A 23769-nucleotide genomic window follows, 5' to 3' on the forward strand; every position below is an offset into this window, starting at 1 on the left:
ATGCACACCAAATAGTTGTGATGTAGACAACAGACTATTGACTATTGTCAATTAAAAACACCTTTAGTTCCTTAATTGATTTTGCACAAATAACTAAAGTAGGTCATTGCAGATATATTGTTTGTGTGCTTGACTCAAAAAGTTTAAAAACATTTTTCTCAATGATTTAATCACTCTTTTGTTCGTTAAATGCAGAAAATAACTGTAAAAAGTCTGGCATCTCCAACAAGTCACACTGACAATGTTCTAAAATATTTCGTTTTTGTTAGAAAACAAATAAATTGTGTTTAGTGCAATAAAAAATCAGTTAAACCAAATTTCAAAGGTTTTAAGAAACTGAACATTGTTTTAATGTATACCAAGCAAGATAGAGTAATCAATTAATGTAGAAAGGGATAAGCCATTGACCAACAAAGGATAATAGTTGTTGCATTGAGTACTTTAAATCCTTAAATATACTGTATAATAACAGCAATAACTTTAGCTCGTTAGTTAACATGTAGGCGTCAAAACAGAGGTTGACTTCGATAACCTGTGTTTTCAGTAGTGTCCACGGATGGACGCTGTTTCCATTTGGAAATTTGCTTTGGCAACCGTTGCGGCAAACGCCATATATGGTCTTTAGCTCCTTATAAAGACAAAGACGGATATGACATTGGTTCACAACGGAAAATATGACTGGGTGCGGGAAAGGCGAATTCTGGATCAAGGTCCGCTTTTCATGGAAGCAGAAGTAAACGGACCGAATGCCTGTCTTCCTACAGCTAAAACGACTTGTCAAGAAACCAACGGGTTACTTCATTTGAACCACGTGAGTAGTTCAAAGTCCTGCGCTTAATAACTGTATATAGATCCACGTGTGCTGTTAACTTTTACCACATGCCGCTTTATTTCTTCTTTGCAATGTCCGATATCTTCTGGACACGGGGAATACTTGAAATGTAACACTGACAGCTGACCCTTTCATTTGCTCTAGCAATCAACTATGCCCCTGCTAAAACAAAAACAACAACAAAAATCGAACTTGTTAACTGAGGATGATTTGGAATTGTTTTGTAAATCATTTCAAATTCACACACATTACTTTGCATGCTACTAAATGAAAGTCTCGCATTATTTAAGTTTCAGACGTTGAAAACCAAGAGGCTTCACCGCTGCTCTCTTCCGCTTTGGTGCGACGCGCTCGTTTCTCTCCACCAATCAATTTAAACATTTTTAAATTGTGCCAGTAAATGAAAAAAAGACAGACAGAATGTTATAAGCAGCTCCTTTACCCCCACAGAGTACAGCAGACAGAACACACAAAACGCAATCTAAATTCACACCAGCAGGATTCATTTTAATGGGGTTATTTTGACCCATTAAATAGAGTTTCCAAAGCACTATTTTGAGTTCTTTTGACATCTGGGGTGTTTTCAACAGAAAGCATTGCAGATTATTTGTATTAAGTAAATCTCTGCATATTTTTCAGGTGTGCTCATCTTTGCCTGGTCTTCAGTTATTTCCTTTTGGATTTTATCAAAGCATCTGCAGGGCATTCTGTATCAGTATGACTTTCATGAGATGATTTATCATTATTATCATTTTCTATACTTTATTTAGTTATGTTATTTTCATCTGCAAAACTCTACCATCTGATTCTTCCTGTACTTGTAGAACATGTTTACAATGTGTTTTTCTCTCTCTGATTGATATGAAACCTGATGCTCCAGAATATGTGCTGAATTAACATGTTTTGAACCCACACCACATCTGGCATCAGGATTTTATTTTAATCTAGCATTTTTATGACGAAGACATTTTTAGGATTCCATGAGGCAGTTTGTTGGATGATATTTTATCAGACAGGTCAAACACAAGTCTCTTTTTGTTCCTGTGTTTTTATTTTCTAGTCCTATGTCTACATTTTTTTTAACTTAAATATATGAGTACATTGTTTTCGTGGTAGCGGAACAGAACTATAATCCTCTGATACGTCGTAGTAGTGACCTGCTAAATTAATCCCACATGCTGGTGAGCATACTGTACAGTAAGATAAACTAATATTAGACCTGTCCATCATGTTATCTCACCCAATTAAATTTCAGTATCTTTAACCCTGTCCACTCGTCGAGCTTTCTCTCTATATATAGTACCACTGTCTAAAGCGATACACTGCAGTATGTCTCACTACTTCCCTTTTGGACTTGCTACTACTCATCTGTCACACACCATCACACTGACACTCTTCACCGCCCATTTAACCACAGCCGCACCCTATTCTTTTCACTCTTTTTGTGGACTGTCCATTGCTTTGAGTGGTTTTAAGGTTTTTGAACGTGTTGCAATGTGTTGCATCTTCAACGTGCTATATGAAATATTTAAATTAACTCTTCTGTGATGACCCTGTAGATCTAATGTTGGGAAAAGTTGTGATATAGGTCTATATTCTATTTATGTAAATACATATTTCATTGGTGGTCTTTGCAGAAAATTAATGTGAATGGGAATCTCTTTCAAATGTACAATATAGTAATAACCAATGAGCTGGTTGTATTTTCTTTTGACTACAAACCTGCAGTTTGTAAGAGTATCTTATAAACACTGAAATGGGACCAGAGATAGAAAATGCATACATACTTCATCTCTAAATATTAATACTACATATTATTATAATGCTATGTAATAATATATTAATAATAGACATTGGCGTCAATTGTTGTTGTAGGCTTTTCTTGCATATAATTCCTTCAGGGTCAGTTTAATCCTCCAGGGAATGGGTGTCAACTTTAGACAATAGTGACTCTGAGTGCAGCAGCTGTAGACCGGTCACAGACTGTGGTGCCTGTAGTTATGGCAGCGCTGCGTTCGTCCAATGGATTTAAAGTGTGCGCTCTGACCGACAATGGAAGGCCTGAGAGTGGGAGGATCAGCTCCTGGCTTTGTTGAACCAGGGAAGCCATTTTGGAATTCTGTTAGTTGTGCACGAGCATAATAGTCGCTTGCATTGGGAACTTTTCTAACTGGTATTTGTAAGCGAATAAGTAAGAGTGGAGGTATTTGTGTGTGCTTAGTAGTATAATATCTGTCGGTTTCCGTGCGTCGGGATGCTGGCGGAACTTGGCGCATCTTCCCTGTCAGTGGACCTTGTACCTTTGGATTACGCTCCTAAATAATAACAACATTCATGGACGCAAACCACGAGGGCAAGTTGACATGTTTTTATGACTGTGACTCAGTGTGTTCACGTTGCTGCAGTAATGTGTTGGTAATGTGTCATTTATAGGGGTTTTTATTCTGTCCTCACTGGGCTCCTTTACGCACAGTGGCTCAGTGACAGCGAGCGCAGCCTCAGGCCTTATATATTTACTAACATACACGGAATTACGAGATTAACCGACGTTTAACGACGCTGTCAACGACACGGTTCTGTAAATGCGCTGTAATTATTTGCAGTTATTAAGGACGTCTGTTTGGATAAAACCAACAGACAGTGCGTCGTTGTTGCAGATCACTGTTTTCGCTTATGACGGCGTTGACCGATTACATGGCGTCTAAATTTAGCACTGGGCAACGTGAGAATGTAACGGCTTATGTGACAGTCTGCAGCCGTTATTAAATTGTATTTTAAAGTATTTAGAAATGTGCTATTTATTAGCACAGTAGACTGCAGTCCTCCAGACTCGCTGGTGGTCTTGCATTAAGGAGTCGGCAAAACACATGTGAGGTGAGAATGTTGACTGTGTAAGCAGAGGCGCTCCGAGATACTCTAGGTCCGAGGGTTCCCCACATCAGACCAGACCACCTTACATTTAAAACACGTGAGGGACAACCAAAAGTAAATGAAGGGGTTACATTTTTAGTGTTGCCTCCATTCATTAAACTTGAGTAGAGAATTGATCTCTGGGATAACCCAGTGCCTGAACATCTATGTCCAGAATCTTATGCCACAGATTCATACTGTTATACTTTCTATACCAATTTGCTGATGGAAAAAAACATAAACTTGGAAACAGAGATGTTGTATTATAAAGATTCCAAACTAGACATTATGACCACGCATGTCACACATAACGTAAATTAATCTATAGTTCAGATTGCAGGCCTGAAAAGATTACATCAAGAAAGTATTTCAAAATGTTCCTCTTCCTGGTCTGGTCTGGTCTGGTCCGATCATCCAAAGGGACGCTTGCGTGTCTACTGTATGTGTTTGGACATATTGCTAATGTAAAGCACTGCCATCGTTTATCCTGTCTCCTCAAAAATGAGCTCAAAAGTCACAGCCAGAAATGTTAATGTTAAATGTTGCTCCATATTGGAAACACTCTTATTTTGATTTATTGCTAGTCATAAATCCCTTTGCTGAAGGGAAAAAAAAATATCCACAGCTTTTGGATATGTACAGTATATTGCTATCCTTCTGCAGTACATGATTGGTTGTGTACTTATGTATTTGAAACAGGACTAGCAGTATACAAAAGATTAATTTATAGTAGGGTATGATTGTTGAACTTTAGGCTAGATTGATCTTAACATACAGTATGTCATAAAAAAGCAGCAGCAGGTGGCTGTTGGAGTCGTCTATACAGAAGGCATCAAACTGCATCATATGAACGTTTACTTTTTGTGAACACTGGTGATGAATTTAGCTGTACTTACTTATGTAACATACAGTGTTTTTAAAAGATGTTGAAATCCAGTGAGTTTCACTAGTGTCGCTTTTTAGTATAACTTTTATAATTGACAGAAAATTACTCATGTCTCTTTGAAATCTAATTATAATTGTAAATATTTGGGGTGAACCATGAGTGCACCGGCTTCTATTTGCCTTTATGGTAACTTGCATTTTGCACAGCTGTTTCACACAATTCAGATTTTACTGTCAGTGGAGCAATCCTCAGGCCATTTGTTTTCCCGCCCATTGCCTAAATCAGCCCAACCCCTCACTGTTGCACTTGGTTTCATAACGCAGCCTCCTCTGTGTGTGGAGCCTGTTCAGCAGTCACTGGAGGAGTTGTAGCTGCCCTGCTGGAGTCTGTTACAAAGGAGAGGAAGGGTCGTGGCTGTTACTGTCCTGTCTCCACCAGCCTTTTCCGTCAGTTGCTGGCTTCTCTGTCGACAGCGAGAGAAGAGACGAGTCATTCATTACAGCTTTTACTGGCGTATGTGGCCTCCGTCAGCAACCACACAGAGCCAACATGCAGGAAGAGGTTGGATAGCTCTTGTCCATAGTAGCATTGTTGTGTTCCAGGGCAAAAGGAATGTCCAGCAGCTCCCAGGAGGGGCTGGGCTTTTTGACATGACTCAACTGCGTAGCAATAACTGGTTGTTGTGCTTCCTGGAGAGTAGCCCAGTGAATCTGGCTTGGATTGATTATGGAGGAAGCAGGGAATTTATCAGTGCTGCATTAGAAGCAATATTTAGAAACAGTTTACTCTGTCTTTTTGTAATACAGTGGCGGGGTTTGAGCTCATTAGCAGAACGACTTTAGTTTCAGGAGACGAGGCTAAACCTGGCAGTGTGTGTACGAACGTTTGTGTTTGTGTTTGTGTTTCTTATCCCACTCTCACATGTTGGCTTCGGCTTAAAGAGTCCTGTTCCTTTCGTCTTGGCTTTTGCAGTCTAATCAAAGAAGAATGACAATGGATTTTTCACAACTGCACACATACACGCCGCCGCAGTGTGCTCCAGAGAACACCGGCTATACCTACTCTCTCAGGTGAGACTGCAGTGCTGTGCTGCCATTCATTGGCTGCGGGGTTTGTACGTCAGGTGAATGGTATTTAACTCGCACCCTGGTGTTACACAAAGCTCCTGGAAAATCATAGTTGTCCATTATTTCCTGCTGCTGCTTTTAACACACTTTGGTTTCGTTATTTAGAGATAGATGTTAAGCAGTGGCGCAACTGTGGTCTTTTAGGGACAACATGTTTTCCTCTTTTCTTTTTGCTGAATCATTTCTGTTACTTTCCCAGGATATATTTGTTGATAAGGCAAGATGTGTAATTTTCATTCTTTTGTTACCTTTTTAAACAAACAAACAAAAAACAACTTGGTTTTAAAAATACTATTTTTTTATGTGTGGTTATGGTTTTGATGAGTCAGCATCATGATTTAGTTGTTGCACACTAAGAGGGAATTAAGGAGGCCTGCACTTGGTGATCTCTAAGCATGCACTCTACTTTGTTAATTCATATATCTACTGTATTGTACAATACAGTAACCCCAACATTTCTGCAGAATTTTGAAATATTTTTGTTTTGAGTAGGGTTATCCCTGCAGCAATAATCCCTTCCAACATTCTACTTTGCATTATTTGTTTTACTTATTATTTTCTTAAATTTTACCATAGGTGTGGTTGACCAGGTAAAAGTCTGTGCATGTGAAGGAATCTGGTCTCCAGTGCTGGCAGCAGCCAGAAGTACAGAGAGAGGTATTTAGCTCCTGTAGGTCAAGAAATGAAATATCACCATGTCCTTGTTTCACTTTCTGACCTGAAGCAAAGGAAGACTTTTATGATCAGTCTTCCATCTGCAAAGCAGACACTGTCGTGTTTGAACTAAAGCCTTCTTTTTGGCTTTAGGCCTCATTTTGCAAAAATGTAATACACTCTAAAAATGCAGTTTGCAGGCTGACAATGCTTTGTGGTTTTCCTCATCCAGCAGAACAAGTTCAGGCTTCAGTCTGGAGCAGGCTGAAACAGTTTTACTTGTTTTCTCTTTTTTATGTATGAGCAGCTTTATATTTTTATAGTTGGTTGGAATGTAAGTGATGCTAAGTTGGAATTTGCCTTTTAGGTGTTGTTTAAGTAGAGACATTGAAATAAGTCAAAGGGTGGAACTTTTTACAGCAACAATTTTATTATGTTGTTCCTGTAAGAGCAGCCAATCGTTATGTAGCAAATGACTATTTAAAGCCAGTTTTAGTGTCCAGACTAAATTCTAATTTATGGCACATTGTGTATTTGTTCTACAGAAGCAGTGGTAAAAAAAACCTTTCCTCTATTATGTGAATGGGTTTGAATGTTTAAATTATCCTTTTTATATTGACAATGTTTTTGTTTTTTCCTCCATTGTTGTACTGACACACAGAGTTAAGCTCTGCTCACAGAAGTGGCACAAACAATGATGACAAACAATTCAGTCATGAATGTATTTTTTAACCAAGTCTATGTTAATTACTATACGATAATTACTATGGTAACATGTACAACTACTACAGTACTACTAACTACTGAAAGCATTTAGAGCACCTGCGTTGGGCTGAAGCTGACAGAAACTTGTTGTATTCCCTTGAGTGCAGTTGGCCCCAAAGGCATTCATGAACTCCATTGTCAGAGGCCTTGGCCTTGATCCCAGGATTAGACTAATAGTTTATGTTATTGACTAGCTAGTTCAGAGATCTGTGGCTTTAATTCGTCTGTAGTTATTGTTGTAATTATTGCTAATGAAGGTGCACGAGAGATTTTACTGATGAAAGAAACACTCCCTGTGTTTTGTTGATTGTTTTCTCTCTCTTTTTTGATCAGTTCAAAAACTCCTCAAAGTCTAAAAGCCTTTGTGTTACATTGTTAATAGTCCTATGTATACTGACTGTGTCTGTGATCAGCACTAAATCCAACATAGCAGTGTAAAGGCAGAGGGAGTCAGGTGACAGAGTCCGTTGGCCCATCTGTTGTCAAAGCTCAAAAGAGCAGCGACATGTTTTGTTGTGTTAAATGGTTTCAGGCAAAAAGCAGGAGGAGGTTAGTGATGTGTTTTATTTATTAACTCTAACCACTAACCAGCAAACCCGGACCACTAGGATAGTTCATATTTTATGTTGCTGAAAGTGGGTCACTGGGGCTGAGGCCTCTGCACTGTGCTTTCCTAATTGATCACTGTTCTGTTACGGTAAATTTGAGCAAAGATATTTTTGGCTTTGGTCCTATTTTTTTTTTCCTCTTGGTATTTTTGTAACGTATATTTATACATTTTATTTATATCCCTTGTATATTTTTTTCATGATTTTCAGGAAGGGCCCTACATTGCTGATATTATTTACATGGTAAAATATTATAGATATATAGATAGACATTAATGCAGTCTTTCTAGAATTGATGAGTGATAATGATTTTACTATTGATCAAAATAATCGAGCAGCTCCATTTGAAAATCATCGTGTCATTAAGGACACGACACACTGTGATGCAGCACCTGCCTGCCAGACAGTTGTTCGTGCTGATCGCCCGACCGACCACACTTGTTGATGACATCTGTTCAAAGTGTGTTGCAGTTAAGACCACTGCTGGTCAGGCACTAAAAAAGTAATGGCCGCTCATGTGGTAATGTTAAATGATTACTCGTTGTGTGGTTTAGAGTCTTGACAACTTTGTTACTCAACCTTAGCATTGGTGAAAGAAAATTATTGCCAAGTGGTATTTCAATGAACAAATTTCTAGTAGTAAACGGTTGTAGTGTGACCACCCTGATCACGCAGTGTTGACGTAAACACAAGATGCAGTATCTCTGGTGTTAAAAGTCAATCGTTATAATTTGACACATGTTAGCTGTGACAAAGTTCCTCAGAGTTTTTCCTCCTCGAAGCCTGTTCTACCTAAAGTATAAAGGATGCTGAGTGTAAATCCAAAGACTCTCCTCTTGGTCCCGGATTCTTCAGTTTTATGGTTTCATGTAAATATAGGCCTCGGTGCCTCATGGGAAAGACGCCTCTGCACTCGGCAGTTATCTTAAGAAACAGGAAAGCAGTTTGTGTTTTTGCTCTAAACAGATAGTTTTACTCACAGTTTCCCAGATTTTATCTTCAAGGAAAATAGTGTAGAATAATGTCACTGATGGTGGCTTCTAAAGCTGTTATTAACTTTATTGGGTTTTTTTATCTAAAAAATGTAGTTACAGGTTAATTGATTTTTAGTTTTGCACACACTTAGTTGTTACAGCCCGTGCTTTTCCCGAGATGCAGAAGAAAACCATATTAATGACGCTGTGATTGGATTGTGTAGCCGACTAAACACATTTGTTTCAGATTCACCTTAAGTAAAAATTAAATAAAAAACCCATGTGATTTTAAATTCTGAAAAGTTTTTCTTTTTCAGCTTTGGATGTTATAAATAGTTTTTTTTTTTCTTTTTACAAAATTTCTTTTCTATTCGTTACAGCATTGATCACTCCCCCACACCCTAAGAGTGCATGTGAGACTAGTATTTGACGTTGCTGAGGTTCACCCCACTTGTGGTTTGGAAGCCAAGATTTACAACCCATGTGGTTTCTGTAATCTGTACCTAAAGGGGGTGTGTGTGTGTCTGTGTGTTTATATGTGGGGTAGAGTGAGTGAGTGAGTGAGTGAGTGAAAGAAAGAGAGAGAGAGAGTTTATAGTTATTCATTCAGTCAGTTATTTTGATAAGAGAAGAAACACAGCCATCCCTGGTCTTGACAAACTGCAGTATTGTACAGTAAAGTAACAGTTCATACTACACGTTTATTACTACGCTCATTGACAACACACTGCTGATTCTTCCTATGTTTCACACAGCATCACAGCTTTAATGTCACTTCTATTCTTCTCCATTTTTCTGGGCTGCGTCATTACCTGAAGGACCTGCGCTACATTTACATGTTATCAATGTCAAACAAGAATGTGAAAGTATTTCACCTATGGTCAGTGTTCTCATGCACTCACTTCATTAAACTTAAAATTAAATTTAGAAATTGTAAAACTGTTCATTTGGACCTGTTTTATCCTGCAGTGGGTTGAAAGTCCAGCTAAAGTCAATCAAAGATGCACTAATCATAGTCTTCAGGGATGAACATCATGATTAGATTAATGTCCCATCATTAAAGTTTATAAGTCAGTGCAGCTCACTCCTACAACATGCTAGTGTGATTTTATAATAGAAATAACACAATAACACATGGGTGCCGACTTGGACACAGACCAGTGACCTTTAAAGGTCATCACCAACCACTCTACTTCTTATGTCTCATAAAAACATGTCTAATGATTTGTCCATAGTCTCTAAACACACCACTTTCCACTTTTTTTACATGCTGACTTAGACACAGTGTTAGTAGGTGAATATCAGATTCCTTTAGTTTTAATTTAGCTTCAGAGATAACTAGAAATGTGATCTCTCCCCCTGTGATGTTACTAGAGACACTTTTCCCCCCCCATTGCCTTAAAGCAACGTTCTGTCCATAAAATATAGACAAACGGGTTTTGCGTTAAACTGCATGGCTGCAACACCCACGTTGCTGATTCACCCAGCGTAGACGCTTTGCCCCCATGGGCAAATAATGTTTATACAAACACATTCATTAAGTCACAGATCAGTAACCTGAGATCCTGGCAAGTCTGACACATTGGTAAACTGTAAGTAAATTGTTTTTTTGTTTTGTATAATGTGCTACAGTATGTTAGTCCTGATGACTCCTGCGAGGTGTTTTGCTGTTTAAATTCAATTAAATCTATTCAATTCATGCATTGTTTTCTCATTCAGAACATACAGCAGCTGTGCATCCTCTGATGTCACTCTGTGAATTTTCTGAGTGTATCGACTGAATATTAGCTGGCCTGAAAAATCAAATCTCTACTATGGTGGCCACTGAACAAAAGAGCAGCTGAGTCTGAGTGTAACTTGCAGTTTTTGTCATCAGACCAACAGGATGTAGAGAATAAAATGCTGTCGTAGTCATGTGATCAGTGAAGAACCAGTCGGAGCAGGAGGCCGAGCGAGGACCAAAGCACATAATTGGCTCTTGGCGGGAGTGTGTAATCTACAGGGTTTAGAGCCAGAGTCCTTGGAGCAAATACACACACAATAATATGTTTATAACATATGTACAGTTGTAGTGGCGGGCTCGCACTTTGACCGAGAGCCCCTGTTGTCCCGGTGCTTGTGCTGCCTTGAGACCAGCTGTTGTTTAAACAAAGAAGGCCCCTGTGTTCCAAGTTTGTTCAGGAAGCGTATTCTCTGTCCTCCAGTGACAGATAAAGAGCTCTGCTGCGCCCCGTGCACATGTCCATGCAGTTATCCTGCTTGACCCAGTTGAACGACATGCTGATGAATGCACTGAGTCTGCAGCATGACGTCAGATCAAGTCGTCAGTGTTTAAGTTACAATGTCATGTTTTAAGCAACCTGGGAAAATAAGTTTATTTTGCCAAGTTGTAATCCTTTTGAGTCCCACTAAGAAAAGTGAGAGTCAGTCACTGTGCTTTTATTTTCCTTTTGGTACATTTTACACCAACTGAATGAAGCTCTGAGAATAATTTCTCCAAAGGCTTCAGTCATGTTGACAGTTGCTGCCATGTCGCCTGTTTCTCGTGTTTGAATGCTGGCCTCGGACTCTGTCATGTGGGTGTGGCTGTGAGTCACAGCAGCACGGAGAAGCCAGGAGTTTGCCTGTTCATGTTTCCACTTTACAGTCAACTCCGGGTGGCAGCGCCCCGAGTAGTTTTACAGTCAACTCCGGGTGGCAGCGCCACCAGATATATTATATTTCCAGATTTGCATAATTTGGATGTCCCATATGTCTGTATCTTTTTGTTTGACTTTCAAATGCACAGCTCCTATTTTTGTTATCACAAATGTTAGTATTTTGTCTCCCTTCCTTTGAGTGAGTCACTTCCTTTTAGGCCCAAGGCCAGGACTGAGAGCACGACGGCTTTCTGGCTGTTGCAGTTTGATTAAAGCCAACAAAAGCTGTGAAAAGATGACTTTGCAGAAGACGGCATGGGACATGCTGCCACGTTATATTTGCAACAATATTTGCATTGTCATGAACATGAAAAAAAATGGATGAGTATTAGGATGTTACCACTCATTAGTGAGGCTGATTTGAGGCTGGACATGTCAGCATCATTACAAGTGGATTACCTCAGAAACCACCCACAATGTGATCAATTGATTTTGGTCTGGTCGGTCCTCCTGTTTGTTTCCTGTTTCCTCCACTCATCACCTCTCTCCTGGTCTGCTCCTCGCTCTCTCTTCCAGCTCCAGCTATTCTACAGCAGCCCTAGAGTTTGAGCAGCAGCACCAGATAGCTCCCGTGTACGAGTCGCCCAGGATGTCACGGCGGAGCCTGCGTCTGCAGAACAGTGGCAGTCACTATGGCAACGAGAGCCTGGCTGATTACTCCCACAGCACCACCAGCACCAAGAGAGAAACACGGTGAGAAACCAGAAAACAAATAAAACGACTTCACCTAGCCTCAGCAGAGAGTCTGGACGCTGTTTGATCACAAGACAAACTGATGTTTCACTTTCTCTTCCGTCTCTCCCAGGACGTTACGGAGCAGGAAGCAGCATTCCAGCTCCAACACACTGTCGTTGTCCCTCGGTCAAGCTGCCACGCCAATGAAAACCCTCTCCTTCTCAGCTGTCAGTACCCCTATTGACAGAAGCAGCAGCAACATTCATGAAAGCAGCGTTGTGTCCGGTGACGCCCTTCACAGCTCCACCTTGGACCAGTCCAGTCGCAGAAGACGCACTGTCACCACCAAAACAACCACCACGACTTCTATGTTCGTGGATGGACATTGGGGTAAGAAATAATGTGATTTGTGCTTCCTGCCTGTTGTCTTTTGTAATAACCATTTAAACAGCACTAAGAAATATAAATGAGCAATAGAAACTCTAAATCAGTTTGTATAGCTGTTTGTTTATTGCACTCTTTGACTCCCCCGTAGAGAAAAGCTCCAGCGCTGACCACAGCTCAACAAATGTAAACGGTGAGACCAGAGTGTTGGAGTCTCACACCCAGCTCGCCAACGGTTACATCTGCAAAGACTGCTCATTACACACTCAGGAGATGGACTCGCTCATCACGCGGTCTGCCTTGTCCTTGTCGTCATCATCTTCATCATCATCTAAGGCTATAGAAGCTTCCACCAACATCTTCTCCTCTCCGGCCTCACCTGCCACCTGTATATACTCCCACGACCGGAGTCGGAGGAAGAAGACAGGTGAGAAGCTCCGAATGTCAGACTAGAAATCTTCCAAGGGATTTTTGGATCCGTACGTCCATGTCACTAATTGAAGCTGTAATAATCAGTACAACTGATGGGAGTGTCTCCTTCCAGGTGTCCTGACGTCCGTGTCTAACACCTGTTTGCGCTACAGCAAACGAGCCGTGGCCCCTGTAGTGTCTTTAGTCTCCTTCATCTTCAGCAGTGTGCTGTGGCTGGGCTCCAGGACCAGGAGCCGATCAGGAAAAGGTATAAAAGAAGAGATATTCATCTCACTCTTCATCCTTTGGCCGTTGTCTCGTCTTCTCTTCCTTTCATAGATTTGTATCTTCTGCCAAATCTCAGCCTCTCCCTCCACCTCCTCTTGGCGTCTCAGTCACGAGTGGTTTCTTCTCCATGTATAAACTTTGTCTTTTCTCTTTGCAGCGTTTTCATGGCTTTAGCGATTTCTCTGTCACTCTTGAACTTCCACTTCCTGCAACCTCACACTGACCTCTGACCTCTCCATGTTTGTGTATTTGGCTAAGTTTGAGACATTTTGACTAACAGTAAGTCTGGACCGTTGTGTCGCCAGGTGTTGTTACGTCGTGGTCAGACTCCATGAGACAAGTTGTGTCCTCTGGTGTTTCCCAGCTGTGGCTGCTAAAGCAGACCACGTTCCACAGGATAAGGCGCTACACAGCTAATGGCTTTGAAGGACAAGGTACCAGTTGTTACTTTGAAGGACGGAGACCAGGGATCCAAACTGCTCTACTCCTTTTGTCCCTCCTCCGCCCTCTTTTCTTTGATCTTTTAAAGAATGTTTCATGTCTTATAGACCTTATTTTCAGGGTGCATGACCTCTGGATTTCTTCTATCTTTTGTTTCTGTTTCATTCCTTTACCCTGGATGAAGGTTAGTCTGAGCAGAAAGGGAAAGTGAAAACAGACATACAAACTCCATCCTTAGAGAAACTTCAGTTCTGTAAAAGAACATTTTGACTTCACTTTTAACACAGTTAAAACATTTAACATTTTTTCCACGGTTTATATTTCCAGGTTTCACATTTTGACATCCGATCCTTTTTTTCTGGTATATTATCATGCTGATTCACACTTTTTTATTCCACAGCCGAAGAAGTTTTCAGACTTGTGCACAGTTTTTTGCTGTCATTTTGTCCTGCGTTGCTGTCTTTGTCTTGTCAATTGTTTCCTCACACATGATTTTCATAAAAACAACTCCTCTGACATCACACCGGGTCACATGTTCATTTTCTCTCTTTTATTCATCCCACACTGTTTTAGTCATATTTCTCCTCACACAACAACAACAACAGTGTACGTGGTTTTGTTAATTACTGTTGTCTGCGCTCTTTGTTTCAGCCCACTCCAGTTTCTGTGGAAGCATGAACGTCCGGGACCTGGTGACGGAAGATGCATCGAATCTGGACCTGAACGGTTCCCTGTGTAAGGAGACTCACATTCATGTCCCTCACTCTGGTTGTCTCCATGATGTACAGGAATAAGTTGTCTGTAAAACTTGTATGAGGTAGAATGACATCACTCATGAAATTAGGGAGGAGGTTCTTGGATTGAAGACGAAAGATTTACATGATGTTTCACCACACAGAGCATTCTGTCAACCCATTTTTATTTTTTCCTTTTCATTATATTCTGGCCACATGATTTCCTGTATGGTTTTTATTCATGTCGTTTTGCTTACATTTAATTATTTGCAGTGTTTTCTGTCACTTTGTTTAAATGTTGTCTGTTTTCATGGTTTTTTTTTTGTTTACTTGCATTCCACTTTTGTTTTCTTGCATACACAGGTGATGACTGTAAAGGGAAGCAGTATACAGAGACACACACTGTCCTCCTCAAAAAGTCCACTAGGCGTCAGCGCCTAGTGGAGGCGCTGTGGAGCATCTTAGCTTACACAGGTTAATGACTAATTCATGATAATATATAAATGTGCAGGTCTGCGAAAGGAAACAAGATTTGATAACATCATTCTCCAGTTGTATTCCACCTGTGGAGTCATCTCATGAATTTAAAACCCTTTATCTCTTGTCCTGTCTCCAGGTTACTGTCTCCTCCAACCAGTACACTGCGTCATTAGAGCAGCTAGAGTCGTGGGTTCAGGGGTCGCCACAGTGGCACAGAAGCTGCTCTCAGTGTTCTGGGTTCTCCTGTCAGCTCCAGGTGGGTAGAGCTTTTCATTTCAGCTTAAAAATTACACATTTTATGTACATAGTACACATTCTAAGGCTGTTGTTTATGTTTTCATTTTTACTACGTGGTTTCGTAGAGAAAGCAGCCCGGGGACTTGTGTGGTTTCTTGCTACAGGATGGTATCAGCTGGTGTCCTTCGTGTGTCTCCTCAATGTCTTTTTTCTGACACGGTAAGAAAATGTTGTCCACTTTCCTCCTGAGACGATTTTACAGCAGATATTCATTTTCTTCAGCTTTTTGATTCATCGTAGATAAAAAAAAACTCCTTACTATGGTTCCATGTTTTTTTTTTTTGTGGTCTGCTCACATTGAGGATCAGGCGGCCAAAAGCAATGAAATGTATTTTAGTTTCTGTGGAGTGTATAAATTGACGCCCCCGTGTGGCCAAATACTGTTATTAAAAGTGAAATGTTCTCCTTATAAATGTTTGGTGTTTGTTAGAATAAAGACAGAGTTGAGATTAAAATTATTGAAATGTTTGATAATAAATATGTTAGTTATAAATACATTAAAGTATTTCTATAAACAGAAATGAATAACTTGTCGGAGGGGAAGAGCACATTGTTGTGGTTCAGTGTCACTTCATTACAACTAGTTGTTGACTGTGTTTTTTTATTTTTATTTTTTCCCTAGTGTGCTTCCCAAACTCTGGAAGCTCCTGCTGCTCCTTTTACCTCTGCTGCTCCTGCTTGGTGAGTTTATGAGAACTTTTACTCCTTCCGTTAGTCTAAGGTGTAAACCATTTGGTCAGATCTGGGGGGGGCGGAGCATCTATTTGTAGTGAAGCAGTTCACACTCGCACAGCAACACTTCTCCCCCAAAACAAACACAAATCCAGATTCAGGTCAGCCGTTCTGGGTGTCTCAGCATTGTACATGTCAGTGGTTCAGTCAATCTGTATTTTACTTCTCCAGAAACTTTGTAAATGCCAGCATATTTATCCAGAGTATATGTGATATACAAGGCCATATTCAAACTTTTGTCCTTCTCTCGTCCTTCTGCAGCTTTATGGTGGTGGGGTCCGTCCGCTGCTGCCCTTTTTGCCTACCTCCCTGCCGTTAACATCAGTGCATGGCGTCCTGCGTCTCCTTTCACCCTCTTGTCTAACTTAATGCCAGCTTCTGCTCCAGTTCCCGTCTCTGTTCCCAGTCCAGAGGCTCCACTGGACCAGACTCCAGCCACCCCAGTCTCACATCCACTGGTAAGATAGAAGGGCTTGAAGATGTCTTTGAACTTATGATTTAAATGTAAATAGTAGAGCAGTTCTGAATTTTTTTCCCCTTTTCAGCCGATGCCTCCGCCTGGAGCAGTCTTCACTGTAGATATGGAACGCATTGAAAAAATAGAGCGTCAGCTAGCTGCGCTGTGGAAGCAGGTCCAGGATGGGGGTGAGAAGCAGGACCAGCGCCATGTTGACATTCTAGTTCTCTATAACACCTTAAAGGATCAGCTCCACACTCAGACAGACAGGGAGAGTCTGGGACTGTGGGTCTCCTCACTGCTGGAGCAGAGGCTTGGAGTTCTGCACGCTGAGCTGGAGAAGGAGAGCAGCGCCAGGTCAAAGGTAAGACAACGGTCAGATCTGATGGTTCTGGTGAAGTTGAGCAACAGCAGTGATTTTTTGCATCAAATATGTTTCTCCACCTCTGCTTTTATCTCTTGCTTATCTCTGTTTACCTCAGAGCACCTCAGAGCAGAAACAGCAACAGGAGGGTCAGGCAGCACGGCTGGCTGATTTAGAAACACTGCTCACTGCTCTGGCTGCCAAGACTCAGGTTAGTGTACGGAAGAGTCAGGGTTTTTGTCAAATTGGAAATACTTCTCTGCCATCATCAACTTTTAATCTAAACTTCATAAACCAAACAGGATTAACATTTATTGAACAGTCGTCTTTCACCAAGAACGATTACCCACCATACGTGTTATACACTAACAGAGTTTGACCACTGCATTTAACTCGACCAATAAACATTAGCGTAGGTGACCAGTGGTCACCAATTATTTTCGTTGATGATCACCAGCGTAGACTCGACAACCATGCACATGTTAAGCTGTAGTTGGTCACATAAAATGACGTGGTGGGCCCAATTTGGTTTGCAGGCCTTGGATTTGACATACGATTTCACAAAGAACAAATGTTTCAGACAGGATGAAATTCTAGCACAGTTTGTCCAAAACAGATAAAAATTATCTCTGTCAATTAGACAAAACATCCTGGCAAGCAAGGACACGCAGTATGCATGAGGGATGATACTGGGAATGAGCAGAGTTCTTAGAGGGGGCCACAGGCAAAGACTTGTTCGCTTAAAAGGTGATTGTCTTTTTTGTTAATTAATGATATTTGTTGTGTAGGAGGTGCAGCAGAAACAGCAGCAATTTGAGCAGGAGAAGGAGCAGAAGGAGAAAGAAGTTGTCGTTCCAGCAGCAGACCCTGCATCCATCAGGTAACAAGTACAAAACAATTTAAATTATATTTTTGTTTGATACCATACAAAGACGGTGACAGTTTACGTTATTTTTTTGTTTCTTGCTCAGTGTGGGTGTGCAGCAGGAGGACCATGATGCTCTGCTGGCAGAGGTGAAGAGACTAGAACTGGAGTTGGGTAAAATCAAACAGGACCTGCAGGGTGTCGTGGGATGCAAGGGCAAGTGTGAGCAGCTGGACAACCTGCAGCAGATGGTAAGAAACTAAATAACCAACTGTTACCAATTATTCAGAAATAATGTGTTTTTGTATCTCATTGTATTTCCATTCTGCTTTTTTTCCCCAGATCTCAGACCAAGTTTCGTCTCAGGTGCGCAAGGAGTTGCAGGCTCTGTTCTTTGGCAGTGCTGCGTCAGGACAGCAGCAGGGAGAGCTGCCTGAGTCTCTGGTATACTGGCTGTCACAGCGCTATGTGAACACGCCAGACCTGCAGGCCTCACTGGCTGAACTGGAACTGAGAATCTTGAGAAACGTGTCCCTGCAGCTAGATCTGAACCGAGCCCAGACCCTGGGTGAGGCCGAGTCTCAGGCCAAGAGCATCATCCAGACGGTGACTGGTACTGTCCAGCACACTGTCTCCTCTGAGGGACTGACAGAAGAGGTAGGTGTAATGGAAGTACACCTTCAACTGAGAACAACATCTCTGTGGATTATCAACTGAGTCAAAGTTTTAAATGCAGTTTTTTAACATTAGCTGTAGACTGTGGATGATCTTGAACCGAAAAACTCTGAAATGTGACATCAATAAAATAACTTAGCTAAGTTGAGGCTTCTTTAGTACACTCAGTCCTGTCACAAGACCAATGAACAGCCAAAGAAAACAACCACTCTGAACACCGTCAAGTCTAGATAACAAGCACTATTGAGACACTAGGATAAGACTTGAAATACACACAGCCTCATTATCGTTATCTCTCTTCACTCAGGTTGGAAGTTTAACATCTAGTAAAAATACTAATAAAAATATGAAGCAACATTAATGATATACATTTAAAACACAGCTTCAAAATCGTCAGTTATTTCACACTTCTGTCCTCTTTTATTCTACAGCAAGTGAAGCTGCTCGTCCAAAATGCATTAAAGCTCTACTCCCAGGACCAAACAGGTCTGGTAGACTACGCCCTGGAGTCAGGAGGTAAGAAGGCAGACTACTGCTGATGTCACAACATCCTGGGCCTTTTTCTAGGTCTGTTGATAAATCACATTATCTTAGTATGCTGTTGTTGTTATTGAACTACGTAAAATGTATCTAAAGTACTTCAAGAGCACTGGTTAGAAAGCATCGGTTTCATGATACTACGCTATGATGTAGTGTAGTATTAGAAAAGTTCAGGCTTCATCATCAGATTTGATCCGCAGCTGCTACTTCACAGACGCATGAACAAATGCTCATGTCACGCTGGCGTAACTGTTAATTGTGTCTGTCTGCAGGTGGCAGTATTCTCAGCACTCGCTGCTCAGAGACATATGAGACAAAGACTGCCCTCATGAGCCTGTTTGGTCTGCCACTCTGGTACTTCTCTCAGTCTCCACGTGTTGTCATCCAGGTAAGGTTTACCACTGACATCATTTAATGCAGATGTGTTCAACCTGTGGTACACTTACCACTAGTGGTACCTAGGCTGGTTCTAGTGATACACAGGGGCGTCTGTTTCCCATTAAGACGTTAAGTGAGTTAAGTAAAAGCTTAAGTTAAGGATAGAAGAGCAATGTTTAGGTTATGACCTCAAAGTTGGTCATGATTTTAAATTGCTTCATCACTTCTTCGTCACCTTTCTGTCTCAGCCTGATGTCTACCCAGGGAACTGCTGGGCTTTTAAAGGCACTCAGGGTTACCTGGTGATCCGGCTGTCCTTGAGGATCCTGCCCACATCTTTCTGTGTGGAACACATCCCTAAGACATTGTCCCCAACTGGAAATATAACCAGTGCTCCTCGCAACTTTACTGTATTTGTAAGAAAATCTTGTACTTCATCCTTGAGCCCCATGTATTGCATGTTAGGCGAGCGCCACAAATTATATCTTTTGTTTGTTGTGTACAGGGTCTGGATGATGAATACCAAGAAGAAGGAAAGCTCCTGGGAAACTACATTTATCAGGAAGATGGAGAATCGCTGCAAACTTTCCCTGTTATGGTAACAGTTAAAATAATGTTTAGAAATAATTTAGGTGTAAAGGTTTGCAATCATACGGTAAACAGTTTCCATTCTTATTCAGGAGCCAAACGACAAGACCTTCCAGATCATTGAGGTGCGAGTGCTGTCTAACTGGGGTCACCCGGACTACACCTGCCTGTATCGGTTCAGAGTGCACGGAGAACCCAGACCTCAGTGAACCAACCACTACCATATCAACCTCTCTGTACATAGCTCTTTCTCTAACAGTGGGTGGAGGAACTTGTTCATACTTTGAAGATGTTTTTTGTACGGAAGCCATGGAATGTTTATAGAATGTGTTCAGACTGAAGCAAGAACCTGTTTGTTTTTTTTATTTTGTAATTTTGGAGGAATCACAGAGAAGACTACGCGATGATTGTTGATGTCACATTAGAGGAGTAGGACCATGGAAAAAGCTCATATTCCCATACCTTTTGTTTTTTGTAAAAGGCCACTTGCACTGAAACAGCCTGAGAGGGACCAGGCTCCACTATAGCAGATAAATCCTTTGTCCCCTTTTGGCACCTCCCACTTCTACAGGAAGGTGTACGCCTAGAAAGAGGAAATTGACTCATCTTCCCACTTCTACAGGAAGGTGTACGCCTGGAAAGAGGAAATTGACTCATCTTTGTTATTTCTTCTCACTGCATCTTGGTTAAACTTTTTTATTCTTCTTCTGGTAGAAACACACAATCCAGCCTCTCTGAGCTGCTGTCTGGTCATGTTTGGTTTTTAAATGCTGTCAGGTTCTAACAGTAACATGAGGTGATCAGTGTGACCGTCATGCTGGACTGGAGCACATGAACATTTTTTGGCCTCATGCATAGCTAGATACAGATTTTTTGCTGCCTCTGGGAATGCTCTAAATGTTCTGAAAAATTGAGTCTTGCTGCAAGTTAACTACACACCTTTAACTAATGTTACTAGAACCTCCAAGCTGCTCCGTGTGTTGAGAGCATTGAGTTCTTTACTTTTGTGACCATTCAACAAAATGTCTCTTTTTAAAATTCTAGATAATGCACTAAAGCATGTGGCTCCTCCTGAGAACCATTCTGATTGTCATTATTATGTTCTGACAGTTTTAGACTTTCACAGAACTCTCAAATTACAAATCCATGTAGAATCAAAGGGCTGGGCGATTAAAGGATGATGAAATAAGCTAGTATAGCAATGCTTTGAACCAAACACAACTATAAAATGTATGTCAGCTCCACCTTGTGTTGTGTGGCGCATGTTTGTGCTTCACTTTTTAAAATAAAAAATATATTCCCAATCGGAAAAAGAATGTGAGACCCCTGGTGGGGCTAAGCTAGCTCAGCTACGATTGAAGTCAACTGCCCAAACCAAAGTTTTGTCCCATGCTGCATTTGGTGTAAATGAAAAGTTTACAAAAAATGCAAAAGGATTAATGTTTGAATGATTTGGCCTCAAACAAAGTGTTAAAATTTCCTGCTAGAGTTCACTGATTAGGTGCACAGCAGAAGGCCTGTGTCAATTGTAATGCTTATAATAGTTGCAAAAACAGCAAAACAGAGTTGTGCTACGTCGCCCTCTTGTGGGAGAGCGAGGTTGATGTCACTGCCGTGACTTAACAATTTTCCCTCCATTATTGGACAAAAGAAAAAGTACCACGCTTTGTAGAATGAGAGCCGAAGCAGGAGTGAGAGTGTGTGTGGATGTGTATGTGTGAATGACACTGAAATAACGGTCGACCTTTTTAATGCTCTGCCCAAGTTAATTCCTGATTTACAGACGGTTTCCTACAACCTGGTGTGTTTTATTTTTTTAAGTCTCTGTCTCTGTCCTCTACATGTAACTAAACGTCCACCTGACAAAGACTCCCACTATTCCCGAAGGAATGTAATCTGTACATCTTGTCATTGATAGTCGACCCTTTATATCCGCTTTTATCAGTGTTGCTTTATCATAACAGTTGGTGTATTTTTATTTACTGTTACTCAATTTTTTGTTGTTTGCGTGTGGAGGGGTAGTAGTGTATTAAATGCACTGCAATTACATGTTAGATAAATGCTTGGCACGGGTCTTCACTACACAGAATCAATTATGGTGTTTGCGTTGTCACTACTTTTTGGAGCAGACAGGAGTCTAACGTCTGAAATGTCATGTATAATGTTTATTTATTAACACGTCATTTAGTTCCTGCATTATGAGTTACTGCGATGTATATTTTGTGAAAAAAAAAGCTATTCAGCACATTTTGGAACCATCTGGGACTTTTTGTAAGATAAATGGCTATTTTTGTTCAGTCATGAGATGACTTAACTGCTTTGGAAATATTCCAATAAAGACTTTAATTTTGAAATCTCTGTCTTGAATGAGCTCTACTTTATACTACCATTTTCACCATTATTTGACAGATGCTTGCTGCTTCTTAAAATACTATTGTTAACAAATTAACAATCCCTGTGCCACTGGTACTGGCCACTTTTGTGCTATAGCACATTTTAAAACACTTGTTAATCTGACACACTCTCACTGCATTTAATCAAATGTGAATAGTAAAATGTTTTATGTTTTAATTTATTAATAATATTTATTAATGTGTAACAAGTACAACTAGAAAAAGTATATTTAATTGACTGTGTAAGCTGCTCACTACAAAGGTTGAACATTTCACCTGTAGAATATGTGGCAATAAATTACAGCAACAGAGATGTTCTAGATTGTGAAGAAATAAACGAAACGATTGTTGTTTACCATGTCAACAAACAATATTAAATAAACAACAATAACAATATTCCACTGTTTCCAAAACGTTTTTGTCCAATTTCAAGAAATACAACTCTAACTACGCATCCATAGCATTCATTCTGAGGTATCTGCTGCCATCCAGTGGCAGATTTGAAAAAAAGTAAAAAAATAAATAAACAATTCACGTAAATTACTGTGCAACTATATGCCAATCTCATGTTGCGTTTCTTAATAATTATAACGATTGATGTTTGCTGGTTTGCTCTTCTGTATAAACTCTTAAATATTAATACCGGAAGTTGAATTACTAGACAACATTTACTTCCTTAGCAACCATAGACCGTCCTGACGATCGCCAGAATAACAGAAAAATGGCGAAAAGAATCAGTGCCGATACATCACTTTGGCAACACGTATGTGAAGGTAAATTAAATTAAACGTGTTCTGAGGCACTTGTTACATTAAACGTTTATTACATTTTTTGAAGTTATTACCATGTAAGTGTATTAGTTTGTCTGTGTGGTCTGTCCATATAGAATGTCCAAATATTGCTGGTAAACTCTAAAGGTCAGAAGGCTATAACGATATTGAAAAAATAATAAAGTGAAAAGAGAAGTAAAAAGTATATATTTTCTCTTGTTTTTGTTTGATTATGCAGAATATGAAGCTGAGCAGGCGCAGGGTCCTGTCTCTGCAGACTGGACTCACTACAGCTCAGGAGACCCCCAGTTCTCCCAGAACAGCACCAGCACACACTTCCCAGTTTCCAATGGACATGCCACTGGAAAGGCGAGCTGCAAAACCCATCCTGATAATGATTTCTTTTAAATTTAAAAGCTATTGTGGATATAAAATATACAGTGATCTATGATGGTCATACATTCCTAATCACAAAATAATAATGTTATGCACTATCTGCAAAACAGCAGTTACAATCTGAGATATAAATTCTTACACTGACCTTTTATATATCTTACATAGTTTTGTCTAATTTTTCTATATTCATATATTTATATATATATATATTTCCTATGTGTTTGCTTCTTCTGTAATAGATAAATAATTTTAACTAATATACAATCCTAGTTCAAAAATAGCTTAAAAGTCAAACAGTGTTGTTGATGATATCTGTTTTCCACACTAAGCCATTAAACCTTAAAAGGTTTTCCCGTACACGTCAGTCTACTGCATGTTCTTCAAGTACTTAAAACTCTGTCTGGTTCCATAAGGTGTCCGTAGATGACAGGAAGAAAAATCGGTCA

General features: G+C 40.3%; 2 protein-coding genes across 6 annotated transcripts in view; one reads left to right on the forward strand and one right to left on the reverse strand.

Moving 5' to 3' along the window:
* The window catches only part of LOC103393037 (centriolar coiled-coil protein of 110 kDa), a 44791-nt gene that overhangs the window by 9832 nt on the left and 11190 nt on the right, over window positions 1-23769 (reverse strand).
* sun1b (Sad1 and UNC84 domain containing 1b) lies at window positions 643-22118 on the forward strand. Of its 5 annotated transcripts, none has more exons than XM_025064798.1 (24): window positions 643-811; window positions 5601-5698; window positions 11972-12148; window positions 12261-12520; window positions 12666-12941; window positions 13059-13193; window positions 13519-13647; window positions 14306-14389; window positions 14752-14862; window positions 15005-15124; window positions 15231-15324; window positions 15788-15846; window positions 16159-16355; window positions 16443-16718; window positions 16837-16929; window positions 17507-17598; window positions 17690-17834; window positions 17926-18240; window positions 18690-18774; window positions 19071-19186; window positions 19425-19592; window positions 19682-19774; window positions 19857-20339; window positions 20391-22118. In XM_025064798.1, exons 1-23 carry the CDS (start codon window positions 650-652, stop codon window positions 19971-19973), a joined length of 3402 nt encoding a protein of 1133 aa, XP_024920566.1. In that variant the 5' UTR covers window positions 643-649; the 3' UTR covers window positions 19974-20339; window positions 20391-22118. The 5 variants fall into 5 exon arrangements, with proteins under 5 accessions (XP_024920566.1, XP_024920567.1, XP_008328073.1 ...); XM_008329848.3 differs by lacking the exon at window positions 643-811 and adding an exon at window positions 2805-3185; XM_017040565.2 differs by lacking the exon at window positions 643-811 and adding an exon at window positions 3195-5189.

This window comes from Cynoglossus semilaevis, chromosome 17 (genome assembly GCF_000523025.1).
Source record: "Cynoglossus semilaevis isolate Cse_v1.0 chromosome 17, Cse_v1.0, whole genome shotgun sequence".
NCBI classification, from domain to species: domain Eukaryota; kingdom Metazoa; phylum Chordata; class Actinopteri; order Pleuronectiformes; family Cynoglossidae; genus Cynoglossus; species Cynoglossus semilaevis.